Source organism: Melanerpes formicivorus, unplaced genomic scaffold (genome assembly GCF_026170545.1).
Source record: "Melanerpes formicivorus ecotype bairdi unplaced genomic scaffold, bMelFor1.0.p_v2 SCAF_795, whole genome shotgun sequence".
Lineage (NCBI taxonomy): Eukaryota > Metazoa > Chordata > Aves > Piciformes > Picidae > Melanerpes > Melanerpes formicivorus.
In genome coordinates this window covers 1-25573 of record NW_027143147.1, presented here as the reverse complement: position 1 = coordinate 25573, position 25573 = coordinate 1, and the positions used below count along the sequence as shown (strand labels likewise).

The window sequence follows — 25573 nt, the reverse complement described above, 5'->3', positions numbered from 1 at the left end:
AGGGGTGCAAGCCAGGGGATCCTGCCCCAGGAAAGCACAGAGATCCAGGCAGCCAGAGCAGCATCACCCAGGGCAGCTCACCCAGGAACACATCCAGCCAGGGCTGGGGAGGCTCCAGAGCAGGAGACTCCACAACCTCTCTGGGCAGCCTGCTCCAGGGCTCTGGGAGCCTCCCAGGGCAGAAGTTCCTCCTCCTGCTGAGCTGCAACCTCCTGGGCTGCAGTTTCCATCCACTGCTCCTTGTCCTGTCACAGCACACCACTGCAAAGAGCCTGGCCCCTTCCTCTTGGCACCAACCCTTACAACCATTGATCAGATCCCTCTCAGCCTTCTCCTTGCCAGACCAAACAGCCCCAGGGCTCTCAGCCTCTCCTCCCCAGACAGAGGTTGCAGTCCCCTCAGCATCCTCATAAGCCTCTGCTGAACACTCTCTGGTGTATTCCCCTCCCCCTGAGCTGGGAGCCCAGAGCTGCCTTATGGATGCTCATAAACAGCCAGGGGCTGGGGGGCAAGAAGATGGAAACAGTCTCTGGGCAGAGGTGTCCTGGGACAGGACAGGGAGCACTGAGCACAAACTGGAACCCAGGAGGCTCCACATCAACAGGAGGAGGAACTTCTGCCCTGTGAGGCTCCCAGAGCCCTGGAGCAGGCTGCCCAGAGAGGTTGTGGAGTCTCCTGCTCTGGAGCCTTTCCAACCCCCCCTGGCTGCATTGCTGTGTGGCCTGCCCTGGGTGCTGCTGCTCTGGCAGGGGCTGCACTGGATGCTCTCTGCAGCTCCCTCCCAGCCTCTGATGCTCTGTGGTGCTGTGCACAGGCTCCTGCAGAACAAGATCCCAGCTCTGCTGGGGAAGGTCACTGGCATGGATCCTGCTGCCCAGCAGTTACCCACACTGTGATGGTGATGCTACCTGAGCCTCTATCAGCCTGCCTGTAAGAATGATGCATCTTGACCTCAAAACAAAGCTTTTGGCAACCCCTTATCATTCTCTTAGCCAGGAAGCCTCTGGAGTTTTATTTCTTAATGGGAAAAGAGATTTCCCCTTGGCCAATTAACATACAAATCATCCCAGAGCTGCCAGGGCTGGGAGGGAGCTCAAGGCTCAGCCAGCTCCAACCCCCTGCCATGGGCAGGGACACCTCACACCACACCAGGTTGCTCACAGCCACCTCCAGCCTGGCTGCAAACACCTCCAGGCAGGAGGCTTCCACCACCTCCCTGGGCAGCCTGTGCAAGCTCTCACCACCCTCCTGGGCAACAACTTCTTCCTCACAGCCAATCTCCATCTCCCCACTTCTAGTTCTGCTCCATCCCCCCCAGTCCTGTCCCTCCCTGACACCCTCACAAGTCCCTCCCCAGCTTTCCTGCAGCCCCCTGCAGCTCCTGGAAGGCCACAATGAGGTCTCCTGGGAGCCTTCTCCTCTCCAGCCTGCACAGCCCCAACTCCCTCAGCCTGTCCTCGTAGGAGAGGAGCTCCAGCTGCTCTCAAGCCAGGCACCATCCTGCTTACCCCCAGCAGAAGGTCACACTGCTCCCCCAAGCCCTTCCTTTGCCCCACATGGGACCTGAGAGCTGCTCCCAAGGGAGCTGAGCCTTGGCCTTACCTATCAGGGTGAAGCACTTCCGAACACAAACAGTTGAGAGGTTCTGCTTCTCCCTGAGGTAGTCAGCAGCTTGCCCAGAGAGAATTATGCACAGCCAGCACCCAAAGTAGGGCAGGGCAGAGAGAAAACCGTTCTGCAGAGGGAAAAACCCAAACCAGAACAACAGAACAAACAACCCACAGGTAAACATTGAGAGAGGAACTCAAAGAGCAAGGAAAAGAAACAAACAACCACCCAAACCCCCAAAGCCAACCAAAGCCAACCCAAACCAAATCAAACCCAACCAAAGCCAACCCAAACCAAATCAAACCCAACCAAAGCCAACCCAAAACCAAACCCCAACACAAAGCAAACCCAAACCAAACCAAACCCAACCCAACCCCCAACACAAAGCCCAACCCAAAGCCAACCCAAACTCCAAAGCCAACCCAAACCCAAACCCAACCCAAAACCCCAACACAAAGCCAAACCAAAACCAACCCAAAACCAAACCCAAACCAAAACCAACCCAAACCCAACCCAAAACCAAAGCCAAAACCAAACCCAAACCAAAACCAACCCAAACCCAACTCCAAACCAAACCCAAGCCAACCCTAAACCAACCCAAATACAAACCAAAACCAAAGCCAAAACCAAACAAAACCCAAACCAACCCCAAACCCAAATCAAGACCAACCCAGCACCAACCAAAACCAAAGCCAATCCAAACTCATCCCAAAACTAAACCAAACTCAAATCAAACCCTATCCAAACCCAACCCAAATCCAATCCAACCCAACCCAAAAGCAAACCAAACTAAAACCAAATGAAACTCAAATGCAACCAAACCCAAATCAAACCAAACCAAATCCAAACTCAACCCAACCCAGCACCAAACCAAATGAAACCAAACCCAAACCAATCCAAACCAAACCCAGTCCAAACAACCAAGCCCAACCCCAAACAGAAGTCATTTGTGCTGCAGCATTAAGAGGCAGTGAGGCAGGGGTGTGAAAATGACCCATCCAAATAGATGTGGTTGTAATCATCAGGAGAGAGACACCCAGGGAGAGGAGGCACAGCACTGGGTGGGCTGGAGAGTTGGGGAGAGGTTCATGAAGCTCAGCAAGGGCAAATGTGGAGGCTTGCAGGGGGGAGGAAGAAATCATTGGAGAAGCAATGTGCTGGGGAGAGGCTGAAGGAGCTGGGGATGGTTAGTGGGCAAGAGAGGAGGCTGAGGGGAGAGCTCCTGGCTGCCTGCAGCTCCCTGCAAGGAGGCTGTGCAGAGGCTGCTGCTGCTCTCTGCTCCCAGGGCATTAGTGAGAGAAGAAGAGGGCAGAGCCTCAAGCTGCCCCTGGGGAGGTTGAGAGTGGAGCTTAGGCACAAGAGTGCTCAGGGCTTGGGATGTGCTGGGCAGGGAGGTGGTGGAGTGCCCAGGGCTGGCTGTGTTTGAAGGTGGTTTGGCTGTGGGGCTTGGGGCTGTGGTTTAGGGCTGAGCCTTGCAGAGCAGGGCTGATGGTTGGCCCTGGGGACCCTGGGGGTCTCTCCCAGCCTGAGTGCTGCTGTGCCTCTGTGAATAACTTCCTGCAGCAGGACAGGTGAGAGGTTGAGCTGCTGGAGAGCAGCTCCATGGAGGAGGAGCTGGGAGTGCTGATGGGCAACAAGCTCACCATGAACCAGCAAAGTGCCCTTGGGGCCAAGAAGGCCAATGGCCTCCTGGGCTGCATCCTGTGATTCTCTGACTGTTCTTATCCACACTCTTTATTATGGGAGGGAAACTGGTGGGCTACAGTAAAGTGTCAGGAGGGAGGGGACAGGGACAGGCTCTGCTCAGCTGCACCCTGGGGTAGGACAAGGAGCAATGGATGGAAACTGCAGCCCAGGAGGTTGCAGCTCAGCAGGAGGAGGAACTTCTGCCCTGGGAGGCTCCCAGAGCCCTGGAGCAGGCTGCCCAGAGAGGTTGTGGAGTCTCCTGCTCTGGAGCCTTCCCAGCCCTGTCTGGATGTGTTCTGTGTGCCCTGTGCTGGATTCTCTGCTCCTGCTCTGGCAGGGGCTTGGGCTGGCAGCTCTCCAGAGGTCCCTTCCAACCCCTGACAGCCTCTGAGCCCCTAACAGTAGCAACTGTGTAATACTGTAATGAGTAATGCAATCTGCACCTCCCTGTGTGGCAACAGAGTTAGCCCAACAGCATTATGCAAGGCTCTGAGTGCTCTCAGCAGCCACAGCTCCTAAGTCACTCTAACATCACCCAGAGTCCTGGGAAACCACTTCACAGCAGAGCCTGTTAGCACTTCATGCAAAGGTGTTGTACAGAGGAGAGGAGCTGGGGGCTGTGGGAGCAAATGAGTTGATGCAGACATCCCCTCAGGAGGCACAGGAAGGAGCCCAACCAGCAGCTCCATCTACTTTGGGGTTTTTTTTCCAGCCATTCTGCAGCCTCCCCTACTGCCTCCCTCTCCTCTAACACTTGAGCTTCCTCATCTTTTCCTCCCCAGGCTGCTAGCATCTCCTCTTTCCTGCACAGTGTGCAGAGTCAGCCTCATGTGTTAAACCAGGAGACTACATTCAGCTTCCTGGAATTCATGAGCACCTTTTCACTTCAGCTGGAGAAGCTTTGCACAGGCTCACAGGATGTCAGGGGTGGAAGTGACCTCTGGAGAGCATCCAGTCCAAGCCCCTGCCAGAGCAGGAGCAGAGAATCCAGCACAGGGCACACAGAACACATCCAGACAGGGCTGGGAAGGCTCCAGAGCAGGAGACTCCACAACCTCTCTGGGCAGCCTGCTCCAGGGCTCTGGGAGCCTCCCAGGGCAGAAGTTCCTCCTCCTGCTGAGCTGCAACCTCCTGGGCTGCAGTTTCCATCCACTGCTCCTTGTCCTGTCCCAGGGTGCAGCTGAGCAGAGCCTGTCCCCTGCCTCCTGCCCCCCAGCCCTCAGCTCTTGAGAGACATTGATCAGATCCCTCTCAGCCTTCTCCTCTGCAAAACTCAAGAGGTCAAAGCCAAGAGGGCAAAGCCAGGAGGGTAAAATCAGAAGGGCAAAAGCCAGGAGGGCAAAAACCAGGAGGGCAAAAACCAGGAGGGCAAAGGCAAGAGGGTAAAGCCAGGAGGGCCAAGCAGTATTTCAGGAGCCAGCAAACAAGCTGTAAACCCTGAATCAATCACACAAACCATGTAACAGTTACTTGACCTCTTCATCTCAGAAGAAAAAGGATTGTGCTCACCTCCTGTGCATCAAACCTCAGGATCTCCTTCATGTACGTGGGCAAGAGTGTAAGGAGGGTGTAGAAGGTCCAGTTGTAAGAGAAGTGTGCCACAACTATAGCCCAGAGAGGCAGGGACTGCAGGATGGGGCACCAGGGAACGGACTTCTGTGTGGAAAGCTAGAAAAAGGGAAGAGAAAGAGTCCATAGCAGTGTCCTCACAGGGTGTGAGGGGTGGGAAGGGACCTCTGGACACCCTCTGGAGCCCTCAGCACAGCAAGGACCTGGAGCTGATGGAGAGGCTGCAGAGGAGGCCAGGAGAATGCTGAGGGGCTTGGAGCAGCTCTGCTGCCAGGCCAGGCTGAGGGAGCTGGGGGTGTGCAGCCTGGAGAAGAGAAGGCTGCAGGCAGAGCTCAGAGCAGCCTGCCAGGAGCTGAAGGGGCTGCAAGAAGGCTGCAGAGAGACTGTTGGCAAAGGCCTGCAGGGCCAGCAGCAGGGCCAAGGGCTGCAGAGCAGAGCAGAGCAGCTTGAGCTTGGAGGGCTGTGGGCAAGCTGCTGGAGTTGGGGCTGTCCCTGCTGGGTGCAGAGGCCTTGGGCTGAGCTCTGCAGCTCCCTTCCAGCCCAGACCCTTCTGTGGCTCTATGACTACCAAGCTCTACTTGTTCTATGGTCACAGGGGATGTACCTGATCTTTCAGGGAAGAGAGGATGTATTCTCTTTCAGCATGTGCAATGCTCCTGTGCCTCTCTGGTGTATCACTGACCAAGCACATCCAGAAGATGAACCACAACACACCAAGGGCACCTGGGGGAGGTGGAGAGAGGGAGCAACAAAACCATTAAGCATCAAGTGAACAACTCTCTCAGGTGCTTTAGAAGCTCATTCCAAATACTCTCAATGTAATCTGAATGAATATTATTTGTGCTGGATATTATTCTCCCTCCTGCTAACACACAGAGTTCCCCCAGGCAGCTGAGCAAAGCACATTTGGAGATCACAAACACAAAGGATGAGCAAGCAGGGAAGTGCTGGGAGGGCTTCTTTGGGGTTGCTTTCAGTTCCTCCTCTTGCCTGCCACAGGCAGAAAGCTGCACACACAGATGGGGGCTGTGTTTTTATCAGTCACATGGAGCAGTCACAAAGGATGAGGAACATCCAGGGGGAAGACAAACCCACACCCAGTGTGACCACAGAGGACACTTGGTGTGCACAGAGGGAATGCCTCCACACACAGCTCAGCTGGGGAGCCAGCCCTCTGCTGAGGTGCTTGGGACTGAGAGCAGCCTGACCCAGGTGGGGTGAGGCAGGGGAGCTGCCCTGCTGTGTGCACAGGCTGAGAGTTGGGGTTGTGCAGGCTGGAGAGGAGAAGGCTCCCAGGAGACCTCATTGTGGCCTTCCAGGAGCTGCAGGGGGCTGCAGGAAAGCTGGGGAGGGACTTGTGAGGGTGTGAGGGAGGGATAGGACTGGGGGGGATGGAGCAGAACTAGAAGTGGGGAGATTGAGATTGGCTGTGAGGAAGAAGTTGTTCCCCATGAGGGTGGTGAGAGCCTGGCACAGGCTGCCCAGGGAGGTGGTGGAAGCCTCCTGCCTGGAGGTGTTTGCAGCCAGGCTGGAGGTGGCTGTGAGCAACCTGCTGTGGTGTGAGGTGTCCCTGCCCATGGCAGGGGGTTGGAGCTGGCTGAGCCTTGAGCTCCCTCCCAGCCCTGGCAGCTCTGGGATTCTATGATTCTTTAAGCCAGAGCCCAGAACACTCCCTGGAAAGCAGCAACTTCTCAAGAATCAGAGTCCAAAGCAACTCTGCCTCCAGAGAACACTGCAGCTTGGAATCTGAACTCTCTGCTTGGAGCCCTTTTGGGTCATACAGAACTTGGAGAGGCTTTGTTGAGAAGAGCCCAAGCCCTGTCTTTGATTCAGCTTCTCCCTTCCCCATGCAGAAGATGGAACAGCTCAGAGAGGTAAACAGGATCAGAGGATGTTAGGGGTTGGAAGGGACATCTTCAGGAGCTCTTTGGGTCCAACCACCCCCTGCCAGAGCAGGAGCAGAGAATCCAGCACAGGGCACACAGAACACATCCAGACAGGGCTGGGAAGGCTCCAGAGCAGGAGACTCCACAACCTCTCTGGGCAGCCTGCTCCAGGGCTCTGGGAGCCTCCCAGGGCAGAAGTTCCTCCTCCTGCTGAGCTGCAACCTCCTGGGCTGCAGTTTCCATCCACTGCTCCTTGTCCCATCCCAGGGTGCAGCTGAGCAGAGCCTGTCCCCTGCCTCCTGCCCCCCAGCCCTCAGCTCTTGAGAGACATTGAGCAGATCCCTCTCAGCCTTCTCCTCTGCAGACTGCACAGCCCCAGGGCTCTCAGGCTCTCTTCCCAGGGGAGATGCTCAAGTCCCCTAAGCATCCTCCTGCCTCTGCCTTGGGCTCTCCCCAGCAGCTCTCTGTCTCTCTCCTGAGCTGGGGAGCCCAGAGCTGGATGCAGTGTTCCAGGTGCAGCCTCACTGAACAGCCCTGCAGGAAGCACCTCTCAAAGTCAGACCTCAGACATGCTCTTGGAAAAGAATCTCTGTGCCTGAGCCTCCTCCAGAGCCCAACTGGCAGCCACTGTGCTCTGCCTTGCGTTTTGGGCACCCTGTCAGGGTTCCTGTGCCTGCTAGGGAGAAGTCTCCACACAGCTTCCATGTGGCAGCAGTGGCTTCCCACATCTCCTTTCACTCCGAGTGGAAGCTTAGCGCTGGGATTAAGGTGATTAACTGCATTTCACACTTCAAACAAGGCACTTAAGAGCATTTGACTTGTCCCAGCTTCGGTGCCACTCAGAGCAGTGGCTCCCTGGAAGCAGAGCCGCGGGCAGAGGAATCTGCTGAGCTCTAAACCCCTCTCACCTCCCGGGATTAGGGAAGCAGCAACCTCGCGGTGCCAAACGCACTTGGAAGGCTTAGAGTTAAGCTTCTGAAGACGCTTTAGTATCACAGTATCAGTCAGAGGTGGAGGGGACCACAAGGATCAGCCAGTTCCAGCCCCCCTGCCATGGGCAGGGACACCCCACACTAGATCAGGCTGCCCAGAGCCTCCTCCAGCCTGGGCTGAAACACCTTTGCAGCAGTTGTAGAGGGCACAAAGTTCTGAGAGCGAGCCCAGAGCCAAAGCACTTACCAAATATGTAGAACACATAAACCCAGCTCAGGTAGTAGCAGATCAGACCAGAGAGCGGCAGGGAGACCACAGTCCCCAGCTGAGCACCTGCCAGAGACAGAGCAGAGGGGGCAAAGCCATCAGTGACCTCGCAGAGCCCTCAGGCTGACGGGCAGCACACTCCACACTCTGCTTCGGCTCATTTCTGTCTGGTGTTATTGGAGCCTGAGTCTGGGTTTGAAGTTATTCCTAATGCCACTGGAATTCATTTCCAATTCCATTGAGAGGTAGCTCCATTTCACCCCTGGTTCTTATTGTGTTCTGGTTCGATTTGCATTTTTGAGTCGATTTTCATATTTGATCTGATTCCACTTGGTGATTCACAGTACCAGAGTCATAGTATCAGTCAGGGCTGGAAGGGACCACATGGATCAGCCAGCTCCAACCCCCTGCCATGGGCAGGGACACCCCACACTAGATCAGCCTGGCCAGAGCCTCAGCCAGCCTGGGCTTAAACACCTCCAGGGACAGGGCCCCAACCACCTCCCTGCACAACCCATTCCAGGGCTTCACCACTCTCATGGGGAAGAACTTCCTCCTCCCCTCCAGCCTCAATCTCCCCACCTCCAGCTTCATTCCATTCCCCCTAGTCCTATCACTGCCTGAGATCCTGAGCAGTCCCTCCCCAGCCTTCCTGGAGCCCCCTGCAGATCCTGGAAGGCCACAATTAGGTCACCTCAGAGCCTTCTCTTCTGCAGACTGAACAGCCCCAACTCCTTCAGTCTGTCCTCACAGCAGAGCAGCTCCAGCCCTCTGCTCATCCTCCTGGCCCTGCTCTGGACACCTTCCAGCACCTCCACATCCCTCTTGCAATAGAGGCTCCAGAACTGGAGGCAGTACTCCAGGTGGGGTCTCCCCAGAGCTGAGCAGAGGGGGAGGATCACCTCCCTTGCCCTGCTGGCCACACTTCTCCTGATGCAGCCCAGGCTCTGGTTGGCTTTCTGGGCTGCAAGTGCAGACTGAGAGCTCCTGGTGAGCTTCTCCTCCCCCAGCACCCCCAAGGCTCTGTCCTCAGGGCTGCTTTCCAGCCAGTCCCTGCCCAGCCTGGATTTGTGCCTGGGATTGCCTCCACCCAGCTGCGGGACCCTGCCCTTGCTCTTGTTGAACCTCCTGAGGTTGGCTTGTGCCCACCTCTCCAGCCTGCCCAGGTCCCTCTGGATGGATCCCTTCCCTCCAGCTGTCTGCTGCACCACACAGCTTGGTGTCATCAGCAAACCTGCTGAGGGTGCACTCAGTGCCACTGTCCATGGCACCCACAGAGATGTTGAACAAGCCTGGTCCCAGGACTGATCCCTGAGGGACTCTGCTTGTCCCTGGCCTCCCCTGGGCCATGGAGCCATGGACAGCCACTCTCTGGGTGCAGCCATCAAGCCAGCTCCTTATCCATCCAGTGGTCACCCCTCACAGCCCTGTGTCAGCAGCCTGGAGCCCAGGCTGTGGGGCAGGACAGTGTCGATTCCCCTTGGTGATTCGATTCCACTTCTGATTCGATTCCACTCTTGTTTATGTTTTTTATCTGAAAACATTTTAATTGATGTGAAATTTGCTTTCCCTGCTGATCTCCTCTGGCTTCGACTTGCAGGGTGAGCGGACTTTCATTTTGAGCCGATTTCAGTTTCAGCTTTTTAAACATCATTTTTTATTCCATTTTCGTTTTTAAATGTCAATTTTTAAAACGTTTTGGTTTTATACTTGATTGTAGCTTGGATTTGCATTTCGTTTTGAGTGGATTTCAATTCCTGTTCCGTTTTAATGCTAATTTTTTTACAACGATTTTGATGTCATTTTCGTTTTAGTTTGAAATTTCAATTTTAAAACGTTTTAATGGATTTTAGAGTTGATTTTTCCTTTGGATTTAATTTGGATTAGATTTTAATTTCGAGTCAATTTTATTTCATAAAATTATTTCTATTTTAATTTTAATTTTATTTTTTAAATGCTAATTTTAAACCATTTTGATTTTCCATTTGATTTCCCTTTGGATTTCGATTTCATTTGGCTTGGATTTTAATTTCTGTTCGAGGTGAATTTTATTTTCTAAAATTATTTTTATTGAATTTTAATTTAAGTTTTAAATTTTAAAACATTTAAATTGACTTTATATCTGATTTTCAGTTTTATTTAATTTTGATTAGATTTAAATTTTGATTCTACCTCAAATTTAGGGTTGAAAAATTATTACTATTAGATTTTTATTATTTATAATTATTTATTTATTTTTAATTATTTACCTTTAATTATTTACATTTATTTATGGCTAATTATTTATTTATATTGTTATTATTTTTATTTGACAATTATTTTCATTTTATTTTAATTTGAATTAAAAGATTTTAATTTTAAACCATTTTAAGTGATTTTATGTTTATTTTCATTTTAATTCGACTTCAATTTAATTTCAGAATTTAATTTAATTTTTATTTTCATTATTAAATTTTAATTTTAAACCATTTTAATTGATTTTAGATTTGATTTTCATTTTGGTTTGATTTCAATTTTTGATTTGCTTTTAACTTCACTTCTAATCTGACTTCACTTCTAATCTGACTTCACTTCTAATTTTGATTTAAAAAAACAAATCCAAAGAATAATTCATTTCTATTTGATTTCCTTTTCCTGCCCTGGCTCCTGCAGAACATCCTTGTCACCACCACTTGCTCTCTCTGCCCTCATCCAGGCCCTTGATCAATCTATTGAGCAGCTCTGGTCCCAGCCCTGACCCCTGAGGGACTCCACTGGCCTCAGGCTTCCATCTGGGCTCCATCCCATTGACCACAGCTCCCTGACTCCTTTCCTTCACCCTGTTCCCAATCAACATGACCATGATTAACTGACCCACAGCCCCGTGGCTGCCAGCCAGGACGAGGAGGGGCAGAGGAAACACTCTCCTCACTTTAGCCAGCCTTATCTCCCCAGCCTTATCTCCTCAGCCTTATCCACCCATGGCTACGGCCACTCGAGGCCACAGCCTCTGCTCAGGAGGGCAACAGCAGAGAGCTCCACAGACACAGAAGCACAGCTCCCAGCTGCTGACTGCAGAAGTCAATCCCAGCCCTGTGCTGCTTGTTCAGCCTGGGTGCTGGCTGCCACGCTCCAAGACTTCCTCTAAAGCAGCTTGAGTTCACTCACAAGAGGAGCAGAGGGCTGGAGCTGCTCTGCCATGGGGACAGGCTGAGGGAGTTGGGGTTGTGCAGGCTGGAGAGGAGAAGGCTCCCAGGAGACCTCATTGTGGCCTTCCAGGAGCTGCAGGGGGCTGCAGGAAAGCTGGGGAGGGACTTGTGAGGGTGTCAGGGAGGGACAGGACTGGGGGGGATGGAGCAGAACTAGAAGTGGGGAGATTGAGATTGGCTGTGAGGAAGAAGTTGCTGCCCAGGAGGGTGGTGAGAGCCTGGCCCAGGCTGCCCAGGGAGGTGGTGGAAGCCTCCTGCCTGGAGGTGTTTGCAGCCAGGCTGGAGGTGGCTGTGAGCAACCTGCTGTGGTGTGAGGTGTCCCTGCCCATGGCAGGGGGTTGGAGCTGGCTGAGCCTTGAGCTCCCTTCCAGCCCTGGCAGCTCTGTGGGTCTGTGGTTTTAAAAGGAGAGAGAAAGCTTTCTGCTGCATTAGGTTGGTTGCAGGCTCCTGGAAGGGCTGATGAGTGCCTGAACGAGCACGATGGGAGGAATGAGACACTTGACTGGGAGGGAAGTGAGGAAATGGGAGGAAGAAAATCTGAAGGCTTCATTGCTGTTGGCATAAGTGAGCCATTAGACTGAGCTAGCTGCTTGAGACACTGCAGCTGTGGTTTCTGAGGTCTTCTTGATGAAGCCCAGGTCAATTAAGAACACTCAGACAGAATCAGTATTAACTACAGTGAGTAAACCAAACCATTATTTCCTTATGTGAACACATTTGTCATCCTCATAGAAGCAACACCAAGTTTGACTAGGGATGGTGGAGGAGAAGCTCAGCAGGAGCCAGCAGGGAGCACTTGCAGCCCAGAGAGCCAAGCAGAGCCTGGGCTGCAGCAGGAGAAGTGTGGCCAGCAGGGCAGGGAGGGGATTCTGCCCCTCTGCTCCACTCTGCTGAGACCACAGCTGGAGCTCTGGGGCCAGTTCTGGAGCCTCTGTGCCAGGAAGGCTCTGGAGGGTCTGGAAGGTGTCCAGAGCAGGGCCAGGAGGAGGAGCAGAGGGCTGGAGCTGCTCTGCTGTGAGGACAGGCTGAGGGAGTTGGGGTTGTGCAGGCTGGAGAGGAGAAGGCTCCCAGGAGACCTCATTGTGGCCTTCCAGGATCTGAAGGGGGCTGCAAGAAAGCTGGGGAGGGACTTGTGAGGGTGTGAGGGAGGGATAGGACTGGGGGGGATGGAGCAGAACTAGAAGTGGGGAGATTGAGATTGGCTGTGAGGAAGAAGTTGTTGGCCAGGAGGGTGGTGAGAGCCTGGCCCAGGCTGCCCAGGGAGGTGGTGGAAGCCTCCTGCCTGGAGGTGTTTGCAGCCAGGCTGGAGGTGGCTGTGAGCAACCTGCTCTAGTGTGAACTGGCTGAACCTTGAGGTCCCTTCCAACCCTTATGGTTCTCTGTAGCAAGCTACATCTGTCACCTGCCCCCAGGAATGCTGCCCTGAGCAATGTGACTGAGCAATAAAGCCTGCAACCAGCCAAAGGCTTTATCTCAGCACAAAGGGGACCCAGGGGTGCCCTTTGCTTTAGATAGGGAGGTATTCAGAGCTGAGTGGATCAGCTGATGGTGTAAATACACAATCACAGAATGTATCTGCTTGGAGGAGACCTCCAGGCTCTTCCAGTCCAACCCTTGACCCAGGACTGTGACTGCAGGCTCAGCACTAAGCCATGTCCCTGAGCTCCAGCTCCACAGCTGCTTGGACACCCCCAAGGGTGGGGACTGCAGCACTGCCCTGGGCAGAGCATTCCAATGGCTGAGAGCCCTTCCAGTGCAGAAATATTTCCTAGCATCCAGCCTGAGCCTCCCCTGGCACAGCCTGGGACCACTGCCTCTGCTCCTGTGACTCTCACCCTTGGAGCAGAGGGGGAGGATCACCTCCCTCCCCTCTGGCCACACTTCTCCTGCTGCAGCCCAGGCTCTGCTTGGCTCTCTGGGCTGCAAGTGCTCACTGCTGGCTCCTGTTGAGCTTCTTACCCACATCTCACCTCTCACCCCTTGCTCATTGGAAGTGTGACTGTCTCCCTGAGCTGGCCCGAGCAGTGTGAGGGGGCCTGGCTCAGCCCAACATGAAGGGAAAAAGCTAAGCAACCCACAACAGAATCTCTACAAGAGCAACAGTCTTGAGCTGCCTTAAAGCCACACATTCCCTCCAGGCAACCTGCAGGGATGCCCAGCACTGGGGTGCTCAGCACAAACACTGAATTGTTTCAGGTGGAAAACACCCTGAAAACCATCAAGTCCAACCATCCTCTACCTCTGCCAAGGCTGCTGCTGAACCATGGCTCTTAGCACCACTTCTCTGCCTCTTTCAAACACCTCCAGGGATGGGAATTCGACCAACCTCACTGGAAGCCTGTTCCAGTGTTTGAGAAATCCTTTCACAACACCACAGAGCAGCAGAGGCTGGGAGGGAGCTGCAGAGAGCATCCAGTGCAGCCCCTGCCAGAGCAGCAGCACCCAGGGCAGGCCACACAGCAATGCAGCCAGGGGGGGTTGGAAAGGCTCCAGAGCAGGAGACTCCACAACCTCTCTGGGCAGCCTGCTCCAGGCCTCCCTCACCCTCACCCCAAAGAACTTTCTCCTCCTGGGCAGCTGAAACCTTCTCTGCTCAAGTTTGTCTCCAGTGCTCCTTGGCTTCTTGCTGTGCAGCACCCACAAGAGCTTGGCCCCCTCCCCTTGACCCCCAGCCCTCAGCTCTTGAGAGACATTGAGCAGATCCCTCTCAGCCTTCTCCTCTCCAGGCTAAACAGCCCCAGGGTTCTCAGTCTCTCTTCCCAGGGGAGATGCTCAAGTCCCCTAAGCATCCTCCTGCCTCTGCCTTGGGCTCTCCCCAGCAGCTCTCTGTCTCTCTTCAGCTGGGGAGCCCCAAACTGGACCCAGGATTGCAGCTGTGCTCTCAGCAGGGCAGAGCAGAGCAGAGGGGGAGCAGAACCTCCCCAGCCCTGTTGGCCACACTTCTCTTGCTGCCCCCCAGGCTCCCCTTCTTCTAACATCCAACCTACACCACCAGCACTGCCAGGGTGTGCTGCAGCTGCTGCCTTTGGCTAGGTGTTAAGTGAATTTGTGCTGTGCTTTCAGTGTGCTTTGCATCACTAAGCCTTGAGTGATGTCAAATCCCTGCACAGAAGTAAATCTGATCTCAAACCTTCCACCTTCCACACACACACTACCTCAGGGGAGCTGCAGCACTGGACTCTGACAGGGAGCTCCTGCAAGCAAGACCTTGGGCCTTGGATATTTTCTTCCTGGGGTTGCTCCAAATACACAACTGAAAACCCAACCCAAACCCTGTGGCTCTGCCCAGGCTCTTTTGTTTAGTGTCCCTAACCCTCCCTTCTGTTCAGTGTCTCCACAGTAACTCTCTGCAGCACTTCCACACCAAAGTCAGCTTGCAGTTTGTACTTGGCTGCAGATCAAATGCCTTCAACCAGGGGGATAAAGGGCTGTGAATAAATGAAGCTAATGAATGCACAGCCAGCTTTAATCCCCTGTAACACTGCCCAGATCAAAGGCTGAGTGAACTTTCCAGCAGCAATCCCTTGGGTTCAAGTCAATCCTCTCCCCAGCAGAGGTGGCTAACCCACCCCCAGCGTGGGAAGCTCTCACCTGCATAGGAAATGCTGAGGAGCTTGCTGCGTTCCAGGGGGGGGGCCCAGGCAGACCACATGGAGTGCATGGCTGGGAAGGTGACTCCCTGGAAAAGAAGAGTGGGTCCTGGTGAGGTGTGACCACTCCACAGCTCCCTTCACACTCTCACAGCACCACAGAGCAGCAGAGGCTGGGAGGGAGCTGCAGAGAGCATCCAGTGCAGCCCCTGCCAGGGCAGCAGCACCCAGGGCAGGCCACACAGCAATGCAGCCAGGGGGGGTTGGAAAGGCTCCAGAGCAGGAGACTCCACAACCTCTCTGGGCAGCCTGCTCCAGGCCTCCCTCACCCTCACCCCAAAGAACTTTCTCCTCCTGGGCAGCTGAAACCTTCTCTGCTCAAGTTTGTCTCCAGTGCTCCTTGGCTTCTTGCTGGGCAGCACCCACAAGAGCTTGGCCCCCTCCCCTTGACCCCCAGCCCTCAGCTCTTGAGAGACATTGAGCAGATCCCTCTCAGCCTTCTCCTCTCCAGGCTAAACAGCCCCAGGGCTCTCAGTCTCTCTCCCCAGGGGAGATGCTCAAGTCCCCTAAGCATCCTCCTGCCTCTGCCTTGGCCTCTCCCCAGCAGCTCTCTGCCTCTCTCACCTTTGCATGTTGCAAAGGGTAGCTCTCATTGTAAAGCAGCAGCACAATCTCTCTCTTGTTCAGCAAGAAACCACTACAAAATAGTGTGCAAGGCACAAGAGGAAGGAGGCAGAATTCATTTCTGCTGCTTTTGGTTCTTTATCTGCTGGAAAAGCTGCAAGAACAGACACAGTGCTGCTCTGAGCTCCTGGGCCCTGACAAGCGAGGAGGGGGAACTCCAGTGCTGCCTCAGGAGTCCTTATCACAGAGCTGCCAGGGCTGGAAGGGGCCTCAAGGCTCAGCCAGCTCCAACCCCCTGCCATGGGCAGGGACACCTCACACCACAGCAGGTTGCTCACAGCCACCTCCAGCCTGGCTGCAAACACCTCCAGGCAGGAGGCTTCCACCACCTCCCTGGGCAGCCTGCGCCAGGCTCTCACCACCCTCCTGGCCAACAACTTCTTCCTCACAGCCAATCTCCATCTCCCCACTTCTAGTTCTGCTCCATCCCCTCCAGTCCTATCCCTCCCTGACACCCTCACAAGTCCCTCCCCAGCTTTCTTGCAGCCCCCTGCAGCTCCTGGAAGGCCACAATGAGGTCTCCTGGGAGCCTTCTCCTCTCCAGCCTGCACAACCCCAACTCCCTCAGCCTGTGCTCATAGAAAAGCTTAGGCTGAAGCAGGAGAGGCTTAGACTACAACACATGGCAAAGGTTTCCCTGATCCCCTCCCCAAAGCTAAGCAGCTCTAAGCCACTCAAAGTGAACCAACTCTTCACCCCTCCAGCACGCTGCCCCCCAGGCTCCACTCCCTGGTGGTCATTCATGAACTGTTCAGCTGTGTTTCCAAGCTCCCTACACAGAGACAAGGTTTACCTCTCCCAGCCCCTCCAAGGCTCTGACAGCTATGAGGTAGCCAACTCCCAGGTGTGCAGCCAGGGGAGTCAGCAAGGTGAACACAGAGGTGCCGAAGATGCCGAAGCCCAGCAGTGCCTTGCCCCCGACCTTGCTTGCCAGGTAGCCTCCAGGGATCTGAGTGAGGATGTAGCCATAGAAAAAGGAGCCCAGGATCCACCCCTGAGTGTCAGCATCCCAAGGATACTTCTCCCCCTAGAAAGAGACAAAAAAAGGCCACACAAAAAAAGCAGTGAGCTCCAAGCAGGGATTCCTCAGGCCACACTTGACACAACTCTGGTTCCATCATCAAGTCCTGACCTCTTCTCTGGAGCCTCCTCCTGCTGCACACATCTGCTGCAACCCAAGAGGTGTTGGAAGCCAATTCAAGGAGGTCCCAGACACACCCAGCCCAAGGATGACAACCACCACAATGGGGAAGAGATGGAAGTGCTGGGGGCAGCTCTCCCTTCCTGAGCTGCCAGCAGCCTGGGGGAGGTGGCTCAGGTACAGACAAGGCAGCCTGCAGGACTCTGAGCCCTGCCTCTCCACCACAGAGTGGAGATCCTGGCAGGCTCCTGAAGGTGGTTTCCCCTGCAGAGAGTATGGACAGACAGAGCCAGAGAGGGGACTCTGACACTGGGCTCTGCTGAGACCTCCCCTGCAGGGCTGGGTGCAGCTCTGCAGCCCTCAGCACAGCAAGGACCTGGAGCTGAGGGAGAGGCTGCAGAGGAGGCCAGGAGAATGCTGAGGGGCTTGGAGCAGCTCTGCTGCCAGGCCAGGCTGAGGGAGCTGGGGGTGTGCAGCCTGGAGAAGAGAAGGCTGCAGGCAGAGCTCAGAGCAGCCTGCCAGGAGCTGAAGGGGCTGCAAGAAGGCTGCAGAGAGACTGTTGGCAAAGGCCTGCAGGGCCAGCAGCAGGGCCAAGGGCTGCAGAGCAGAGCAGAGCAGCTTGAGCTTGGAGGTGAGGAAGAAGTTGTGCAGCAGGAGGGTGGTGGAAGCCTGGCCCAGGTTGCCCAGGGAGGTGGTTGAGGCTCCCTGCCTGGAGCTGTTGAAGGGGAGGCTGGAGAGGGCTGTGGGCAAGCTGCTGGAGTTGGGGCTGTCCCTGCTGGGTGCAGAGGCCTTGGGCTGGCTGACTCTAATTCTGAGACAGAGAGGAGACAGAGAGGCTTAAATGGGTATAAAGAGAGCAGCCAAGTAGAGGATTCACAAGGGCAGGAGGGAGAATGAGAGAAGCACAGGAGAGGGGAAGGTGAGCTCAGCAGGCACAGCAGGCAGTGCAAAGGCATCGAGGTAAGGAGCCTGCAGCTGTGGAGTCAGTCAGTAGCTGCTGTCCAACAAAGGGATTCTGAAGCTTGGGATCACTTCCAGCAGCCCAATCTCTGAGCATGCAGCCCAGCAGAGGCCATCCCACAGAGATGGGCAGACAGGAGCTTCTTCCCATGAAGCTCTCAGTTACAGATTTGCTTCCAATCAATAACAAATGGCCTCTAAAGAGGCAGAGAGAAGGCAGGCAGGAAGGTGGCCAGACTGCAAAGTCATAACTGGCAGCTGTAAAACCAGGCCTGTGCAGAGCCTTCCTGACCTGAGGGGCCCAGAGCTGGACACCAGATTCCAGCTGTGGCCTCAGCAGGGCAGAGCAGAGGGGCAGGAGAACCTCTCTGACCTCCTGAGCACAGCCCTGCTGATCCCCCCCAGGCTGCCATTGGCCTTCTTAGCCACCCTCCTGGAGGCTCTGCCTCCCCTCCTGGGGGCTGTCCCCCCTCCTGGGGGCTCTGTCCCTCCTGGATGCTCTGTCCCTCCTGGGGGCTCTGTCCCCCCTCCTGGGGGCTCTGTCCCTCCTGGGGGCTCTGTCCCTCCTGGGGGCTCTGCCCCCCCTCCTGGGGGCTCTGTCCCTCCTGGGGGCTCTGCCTCCCCTCCTGGATGCTCTGTCCCTCCTGGGGGCTCTGTCCCCCCTCCTGGATGCTCTGTCCCCCCTGGGGGCTCTGTCCCCCCTCCTGGGGGCTCTGCTCCCCTCCTGGGGGCTCTGTCCCCCCTCCTGGGGGCTCTGTCCCTCCTGGGGGCTCTGTCCCTCCTGGATGCTCTGTCCCTCCTGGGGGCTCTGTCCCCCTCCTGGGGGCTCTGTCCCTCCTGGATGCTCTGTCCCCCTCCTGGGGGCTCTGTCCCTCCTGGATGCTCTGTCCCCCCTGGGGGCTCTGTCCCCCCTCCTGGGGGCTCTGTCCCCCTCCTGGGGGCTCTGTCCCTCCTGGGGGCTCTGTCCCCCCTCCTGGGGGCTCTGCCTCCCCTCCTGGGGGCTCTGTCCCCCCTCCTGGGGGCTCTGCTCCCCTCCTGGGGGCTCTGTCCCCCTCCTGGGGGCTCTGTCCCTCCTGGGGGCTCTGTCCCCCTCCTGGGGGCTCTGTCCCCCCTCCTGGGGGCTCTGTCCCCCTCCTGGGGGCTCTGTCCCTCCTGGGGGCTCTGTCCCTCCTGGATGCTCTGTCCCCCCTGGGGCTGTGCCCGCGGTGGCTGCGGGGGGCAGGGCCTGGCAGCTGGCTGGCAGCGGCAGAGCCTGGCGGTGGGGCAGGGGGTCCGAGGGGCTGCAGGCCTCACCGTGGCGTTGTGGGCAGTGCCCCTGGCGGGGGAGCGCTCAGGGCAGAGGTCGGCAGTGCTGTTGGGGGCCGGGCTGCCGCTGGGCTCCACCATGGCCACCAGGGCCACGCTGAGGTTGACGCGCAGGGCGTAGAGCAGGAAGAAGCCCAGGCAGGCCAGCAGCGCCAGGCTGTAGCGAGCTGAGCAGCAGGCATGCCCTGCGAGGAGAGCAAAGGGAGCTGCTGTTAGTGCAGAGCCAGCCACACTCCTGCCCAGCAGCTGTACCCACCTCCAAACCCCTGGCGAGAGGCGAAAGAGGCCAGAGACAGCCAACGGCTCTGCTGTCCTGAGTGCCCCCTGCGGGGGCAGAGCCTGAGGGTGGGGAGCAAAACCAACCCCAGCAACCCCCTGCCCACCTCTGTCCTGGGGTGCAAAATGCAACTGAGAGAGTGCCAGGGGCTGGCAGGGAGCTGCAGAGCTCAGCCAGGCTGGAGGAGGCTGTGAGCAGCCTGCTGTGCTGTGAGCAGTCCCTGGCCCTGAGCCCTGGGGTCCCTGCCAGCCCTGGCAGCTCTGTGATTCTCTGCCCCTATGATCAGCACAGCAAATGGGGACAAAAAGCAGCCCACAGGAGCTGTGCTGCCTTGAAACCAACCCCCAGCTCACTGGGAGAAACCCCCCCCTCCCCCACCCCCAGAACCAAATTGCCAGGCTGGCTCAGCAGGTCTGGGAGCAAGGGGAGCTCTACTGACCAGCCAGGGACAGGAAGTGCAACCAGTGTGTACCAACCAGACAGCAGAGGTATGACACAGAGATAGACATTTGTCATCCATAAACAGCACAGAAACTCCCCACAGCCCCCTGGGTGCACCCAGGGGAACCATTCCCCTCCTGCCCAGGGCCCAGCCCAAGCCCCCTGCCCCAGCAGGGTCACCCACAGCAGCTCACACAGCAACACATCCAGCTGGCCTTGCAAGAGCTCCACACAGGGAGACTCCACAGCCCCCCTGGGCAGCCTCTGCCAGGCTTCTCTCACCCTCACAGCCAACAAATTCTTCCTCCTCTTCCCATGGCACTTCCTCTGCCTCAGCTTCCACCCCTGCCCCTTCTGCTGCCATTGGGCAGCCCCCAGCAGAGCCTGGCTCCAGCCTCTGGCCACTGCCCCTGCACAGCTTTAGCCCCAGCCAGGAGCTCACCTCTCAGGCTCCTCCAAGCCAAGCTCCAGAGCCCTCAGCTCCCTCAGCCTCTGCTCCTAAGGAAGAGCTTCCACTGCCTGCAGCATCTTTGTGCCTCTGCCATGGACTCTCTCCAGCACTTCCCTCAGCTCCTTCCTGCCCTGAGGGGCCCAGAGCTGGACACCAGATTCCAGCTGTGGCCTCAGCAGGGCAGAGCAGAGGGGCAGGAGAACCTCTCTGACCTCCTGACCACAGCCCTGCTGATCCCCCCCAGGCTGCCCTTGGCCTTCTTGCCCCCCAGAGCTCATTGCTGCCTCCTGGTCAACCTCCCACCCCCCAGCACCCCCGGGTCCTTTTCCCCCTTCCCTGCTCCCCAGGTTCTGCTCCAGCCAGCTGGCAGCTACCCACTGGAGTGCAGGAGCTGTGCTGGAGGTGTTGTGTGTGGTCTGCAGGTACAGATTTAACACAGGGCTTCAAAAGGCCTCTCCAAACTACAGTAATATTTATTCCAAGTGGAACTTCACTCTGCCAAACCCCAACCCACCCAGCCCCAGCACTGCTCCAGGGCACAGAGGCTCTTCAAGCAGTGCTGCAGAACAAGCCATGGAGGGCCCAGGCTGTTCTCTAGGACAAGTTTTCCTTCCCTCAGCTTGGTTCTAAAGGAACATGCCCTTGCTGCCCAAGAGTGAGACCCAGCAGGAAGGGGCATGGCAGAGAGCTTCCCCAGTTCCCCCTTTCCTCTCCCCATCTGCAGCTGTCCAGCAGTGAAGCTGACACAGGAAAAGGAGCCTCAGAGTCAGGGTGAAATCTGCACTGTGGCATTAAGCTGAGTGTCAGCTGCTGCCCTCCAGACATCAGCCTTGGCCCTGTGGCACAGCCAGGGGGCTCCCTTCCACAGCAGCACCTGCCAGAGGTTGTTCCCCCAGCAGCAGGAGGTCCTGAGCTGAGCTGCAGCCTGGCTGCCACCTCCCCAGGGGCAAGAGCTGCTGTCTCTGTGCAGGACACAGCTCACAGCTCTGCAGACCCTGGGGGAGCTGGCAGTGGGCCTGGGGCTGGTGCCTCAGCCTGGTCTCTCTCTTGGGAACAGGAGCAGGAACTGCCTGGGCATCTGTGAGTCAACAGGTAAATGAAGCAGGGGACTGGATACTGAGAATCACAGCCTCACAGTCTCAGTCTCACAGAGTCACCAAGGTTGGAGGAGACCTCAGAGATCACCAAGTCCAACCTGGCACCACAGACCTCATGGCTAGACCATGGCACCAAGGGCCACATCCAATCCCCTCTGGAACAGCTCCAGGGATGGGGACTCCACCACCTCCCTGGGCAGCACATCCCAGTGGCTAACAACTCTCTCAGTGAAGAACTTTCTCCTCACCTCGAGTCTAAACCTCCCCTGGCACAGCCTGAGACTGTGTCCTCTTGTTCTGCTGCTGGGTGCCTGGGAGAAGAGACCAACCCCCACCTGGCTACAGCCTCCCTTCAGGGAGTTGGAGAGAGCAAGAAGGTCTCCCCTGAGCCTCCTCCTCTCCAGGCTAAGCAACCCCAGCTCCCTCAGCCTCTCCTCACAGGGCTGTGCTCCAGACCCCTCCCCAGCTGTGTTGCCCTTCTCTGGACACCTTCAAGTCTCTCAATGTCCTTCTTGAACTGAGGAGCCCAGAACTGGACACAGGACTCAAGGGAGCACTAAGTGAGGGCTACTCCACAAACACACAGAGTGCCTTCCAGACCTGTGGCAGCTGCAGGTCTGTCCCAGCAGCACTTGGAGAAGGCTGCTCTGGTTTTGGGAGGACCTGAAGGGCAGCCAAGATGTGTTCCTGTTGTTTACTTTAACAAGGCAGAGGCAGAGCAAGAGCAGGAAGTGCTCAGTGCACAGAAACTGGTCAGGCAGCTCCAGTCTCCCTTCCCTGTTGGCTGAAGAGCAATTTGCCTTTGGCAGGCAGCGTGCAGCCACACTCTTCATGACCAGGAATGATCCCTGCAGGGAAAGCTTTCTGCTGCCTGCATCTGCAGGAGCTCAACAGCAGCAGCAGGAAGCTGCCAGAGGACCCAATCAATGCAGATTCACTACAGAACATTCACCACTCCTCCTCTGGGAGCCTCTTGCTGCTGCACAGCTGGTCTGGAGAGCAAGCTCCATGGCACAGATGTGCAGGAGCTGGAGGTCACCAACTGGTGCTGGGGGTTGGTTTTTGGTGAGTTTTTGTTGTAAGCTGCAAAGAGTTCAGCATAAAACAACCTAAACCATGTAGAGCTGCAAGTCTCAAATGCTGGCTGCTGTTTATGGCTCCCACCAGCTCACAGGGTCACAGCAGCCAGGCTGGGAGAGAGCCCCAGGGTCCCCAAGGCCAACCATCAGCCCTGCTCTGCAAGGCTCAGCCCTAAACCACAGCCCCAAGCCCCACAGCCAAACCACCTTCAAACACAGCCAGCCCTGGGCACTCCACCACCTCCCTGCCCAGCACATCCCAAGCCCTGAGCACTCTTGTGCCTAAGCTCCACTCTCAACCTCCCCAGGGGCAGCTTGAGGCTCTGCCCTCTTCTTCTCTCACTAATGCCCTGGGAGCAGAGAGCAGCAGCAGCCTCTGCACAGCCTCCTTGCAGGGAGCTGCAGGCAGCCAGGAGCTCTCCCCTCAGCCTCCTCTCTTGCCCACTAACCATCCCCAGCTCCTTCAGCCTCTCTCCAGCACATTGCTTCTCCAGGCCCTTCCCAGCTTCCTTGCCCTCCTCTGCCCTGGCTCCAGCACCTCCACAGCTCTCTGGCACTCAGCTGCCCAGAGCTGGACACAAGGCTCCAGGTGTGGGCTGCCCAGAGCTGAGTGCCAGGGGACAATCACAGAATCAGTCAGGGTTGGAAGGGACCACAAGGATCATCTAGTTCCAACCCCCCTGCCATGGGCAGGGACACCTCACAGCCCTCCCTGCTGCTGCTGGACTCAGCATTGCTGATGCCAGCCAGGATGCCTTCGGCTTTCTTGGCCTCCTTCCACTAAGCTCATTTGCAGTGCCTCAGAATATTAGATCAGGTTAAGGGAGCAGAGGACTGGAGAAGGTTCCAGACACATTTCAGTCCCCCACCCCTCCAGGAGATTGCCATCACCAGAGACACAGACACTCACACCCCCCTAAAGGTTAAGGCCAGGGTGTTGAAGGTCTTACCTTGACAGGCAGTCCTGGGTCCTGCATCTACAGAGAGTTCTGGTTTCAGGGACATGTTTTAGACTACTGCAGCTGTAAGTGAGGAAGATTCCTCACCTGCAGTTGCCAAGTGCAAGCAGAGGTCTGTGCTGCACCTTGCATGGTGGCTAAAGGAAGTCCCTGCTGTATTTACCCTTCTGGGTGAGGTGAACTGCTGGGGAGTGATGTCTTGTGCAAACCTGAGACTCTGTTGCTACCATCACCCCCCTGAGCTTGGATTTCCCCTCTCTGGCACTTCTGAGTGGTACTGCTGGTGGCTCCTCCTGCTGCAGGCTGATGATTTGTTTGCTGCTCACTGTGTCTCAAGCAGCTTGCCCACCCTGCAGTCCTCCTGGCACACAAGGACCCCTCTGGAGGCAGCTGCACTCCCACCACCTGGCAGGGCTAGGGGAGAGGGACATCCCCCTCCCCACCCAGGCTGCTGCCCCAGCTCTGGAGCAGGCTCCTCTGTGCTGCAGCATTTGGTAGCAAAGCAAAGTGCTCCAATAAGATGCTTGCCCAAGTCAGGTGGAGGACTTTGTGTTTTGCAGGGCATGCTGAAGGAAGGCAACAATCTCACATGCTTGCTTGTGCTTGGTATCTTCTGGGGGGCAAACCAGCACACACCCCTAAACTTGTCCACAGAATAGACTCATAGGATGCACTGGGTCGAGGGACCTTTGAAAGACACCCAGCCCAAGGCCTCTGCACCCAGCAGGGACAGCCCCAACTCCAGCAGCTTGCCGACAGCCCTCTCCAGCCTCCCCTTCAACAGCTCCAGGCAGGGAGCCTCAACCACCTCCCTGGGCAACCTGGGCCAGGCTTCCAATATCTCCACAGTAAAGAGCTTTTTGCTGCTCTCCAGTCTAAATCTGCCCTGCTCCAGTGTGAAACCACTGCCCCTTGTCCTAGTGCTGCTTGCCCTTCAGCTACTGCAAGGCCATTATCCCTGCAGCCTTCTCTTCTCCAGGCTGCACACCCCCAGCTCCCTCAGCCTGGCCTGGCAGCAGAGCTGCTCCAAGCCCCTCAGCATTCTCCTGGCCTCCTCTGCAGCCTCTCCATCAGCTCCAGGTCCTTGCTGTGCTGAGGGCTGCAGAGCTGCACCCAGCCCTGCAGGGGAGGTCTCAGCAGTGCAGCCGTCAAGTTCTGACCTCATAACGATGCTCCCCTCCAATAATTAATTACCTTCATGCCTTCTGCCCCCTTCCTTGCTCTCTGCACTTGCACCGGCAGGAATGCGTCCGGCTTCAGTTCTACCTTAGGAGGCAGGGCTGCCCTCACCTCGGGGCGCCCAGCAGCCACTCACAGCACGCACCGGCCACGCCAGCACGTCACCCGGGCTCCGCCGCCTGTCCTCCCTGAGCAGACACCCCGCCAAGGGCAGGTCCCCCCCGGGGGATTCAGCAGCCCCGGGCAGCCGGTTACCCCGACGGCAGCGGCAGGCGAGCGGCTGGCCCCCGATTGCCCGACGCGGGCGCTGCGCCCCGGACCCCGCCGCTGCAGGGCATCGCTGCTCCATGGCAACGCGGCGCCGGGGATGCTCCGCAGCCCGTCCCGGCCACCCCCAGCACGACTCCGGGGCCGGCAGGACCGCGGCGAGGCGGAAGCCCCCTCGCTGCTCTCACCGGTGCCGGGCTCGGACTCCTTCAGCAGCGGGGTGCGGTCCTCTCCCTCCTCGGTCTCCATCTCGCTGCCGCCCCGGACTGCGCAGCGCGCCCAGGCCTAGAGCGCCGCCCGTCAGCGCTGAGAGGACGGCAGCGGAGCCCTCCGCGGTGCCCCCCGCTCCGTTCCGCGCTGCTCCGCTCGGCTCTGCTCGGCCCCGCCGGCGCCGGGCAGCGGCAGCCCGCGGCCGTCATGTGACGGGCGCTGCCGGGCGGAAGTGGCTTCAGCCGCAGCTCGGCGCCGCCCCTGCCCTGCCCTCGGCCGCCATCTTTGGTGAGGGCAGGGCAGGGGCGGGGCCGGACCGCCCGGCCGCGGCGCGGAGCGGGTGGCTGTCGCGGTCCCTCCCTCGGTCCCTCCCTCGGTCCCCTCCCTCGGTCCCTCCCTCGGTCCCTCCCTCGGTCGGGTGTCCGCCGGCGACTGGCAGACACTCTGACGGACGGAGAGGCACAGCCCCACCTGCAGTGCTGCGTCCCGCTGCGGAGCCCCAGCGCAAGGACGTGGCACTGTTGGAGCGGGGCCAGAGGAGGGCACGAAAGCGATGAAAGGGCTGCGAGGGAGCGGCCGAGAGCGCTGGGGCTGCTCAGCCTGGAGGAGCCAAAGCTCCCAGGAGCCCTCCTTGTGGCCTGCCCGGGGCGGGAAGAGGCTTGCCGGCAGGGGATGCTGCGGCAGGGCAAGGGGTGATGGCTTGCAGCTAACAGAGAGGAGATTTAAACCAGATGATAGGAGCTGGACAAGTGTTACAGGGAGGATGCTGGAACACTGCACAGATGTCCCAGGGAGG

General features: G+C 57.1%; 1 protein-coding gene across 4 annotated transcripts in view; it reads right to left on the bottom strand.

Moving 5' to 3' along the window:
* The window catches only part of SLC17A5 (solute carrier family 17 member 5), a 33381-nt gene extending 8403 nt beyond the window's left edge, over window positions 1-24978 (bottom strand). The window contains exons 1-8 of one of the 4 annotated variants that reach the window (XM_068170914.1): window positions 24756-24978; window positions 18806-19002; window positions 16205-16438; window positions 14729-14816; window positions 7929-8015; window positions 5468-5586; window positions 4804-4962; window positions 1603-1735 (exon numbers count right to left, since the gene is read on the bottom strand). In XM_068170914.1, coding sequence (XP_068027015.1) covers window positions 1603-1735; window positions 4804-4962; window positions 5468-5586; window positions 7929-8015; window positions 14729-14816; window positions 16205-16438; window positions 18806-19002; window positions 24756-24816 — 1078 coding nt within the window. In that variant the 5' untranslated portion in view covers window positions 24817-24978. Of the gene's footprint in view, window positions 1-1602; window positions 1736-4803; window positions 4963-5467; window positions 5587-7928; window positions 8016-14728; window positions 14817-16204; window positions 16439-18805; window positions 19003-23112; window positions 23169-24755 lie in introns of those variants that run through there. The other 3 variants (XM_068170915.1, XM_068170912.1, XM_068170913.1) reach the window with 3 other exon arrangements.
* Window positions 24979-25573: the final 595 nt, after the last annotated feature.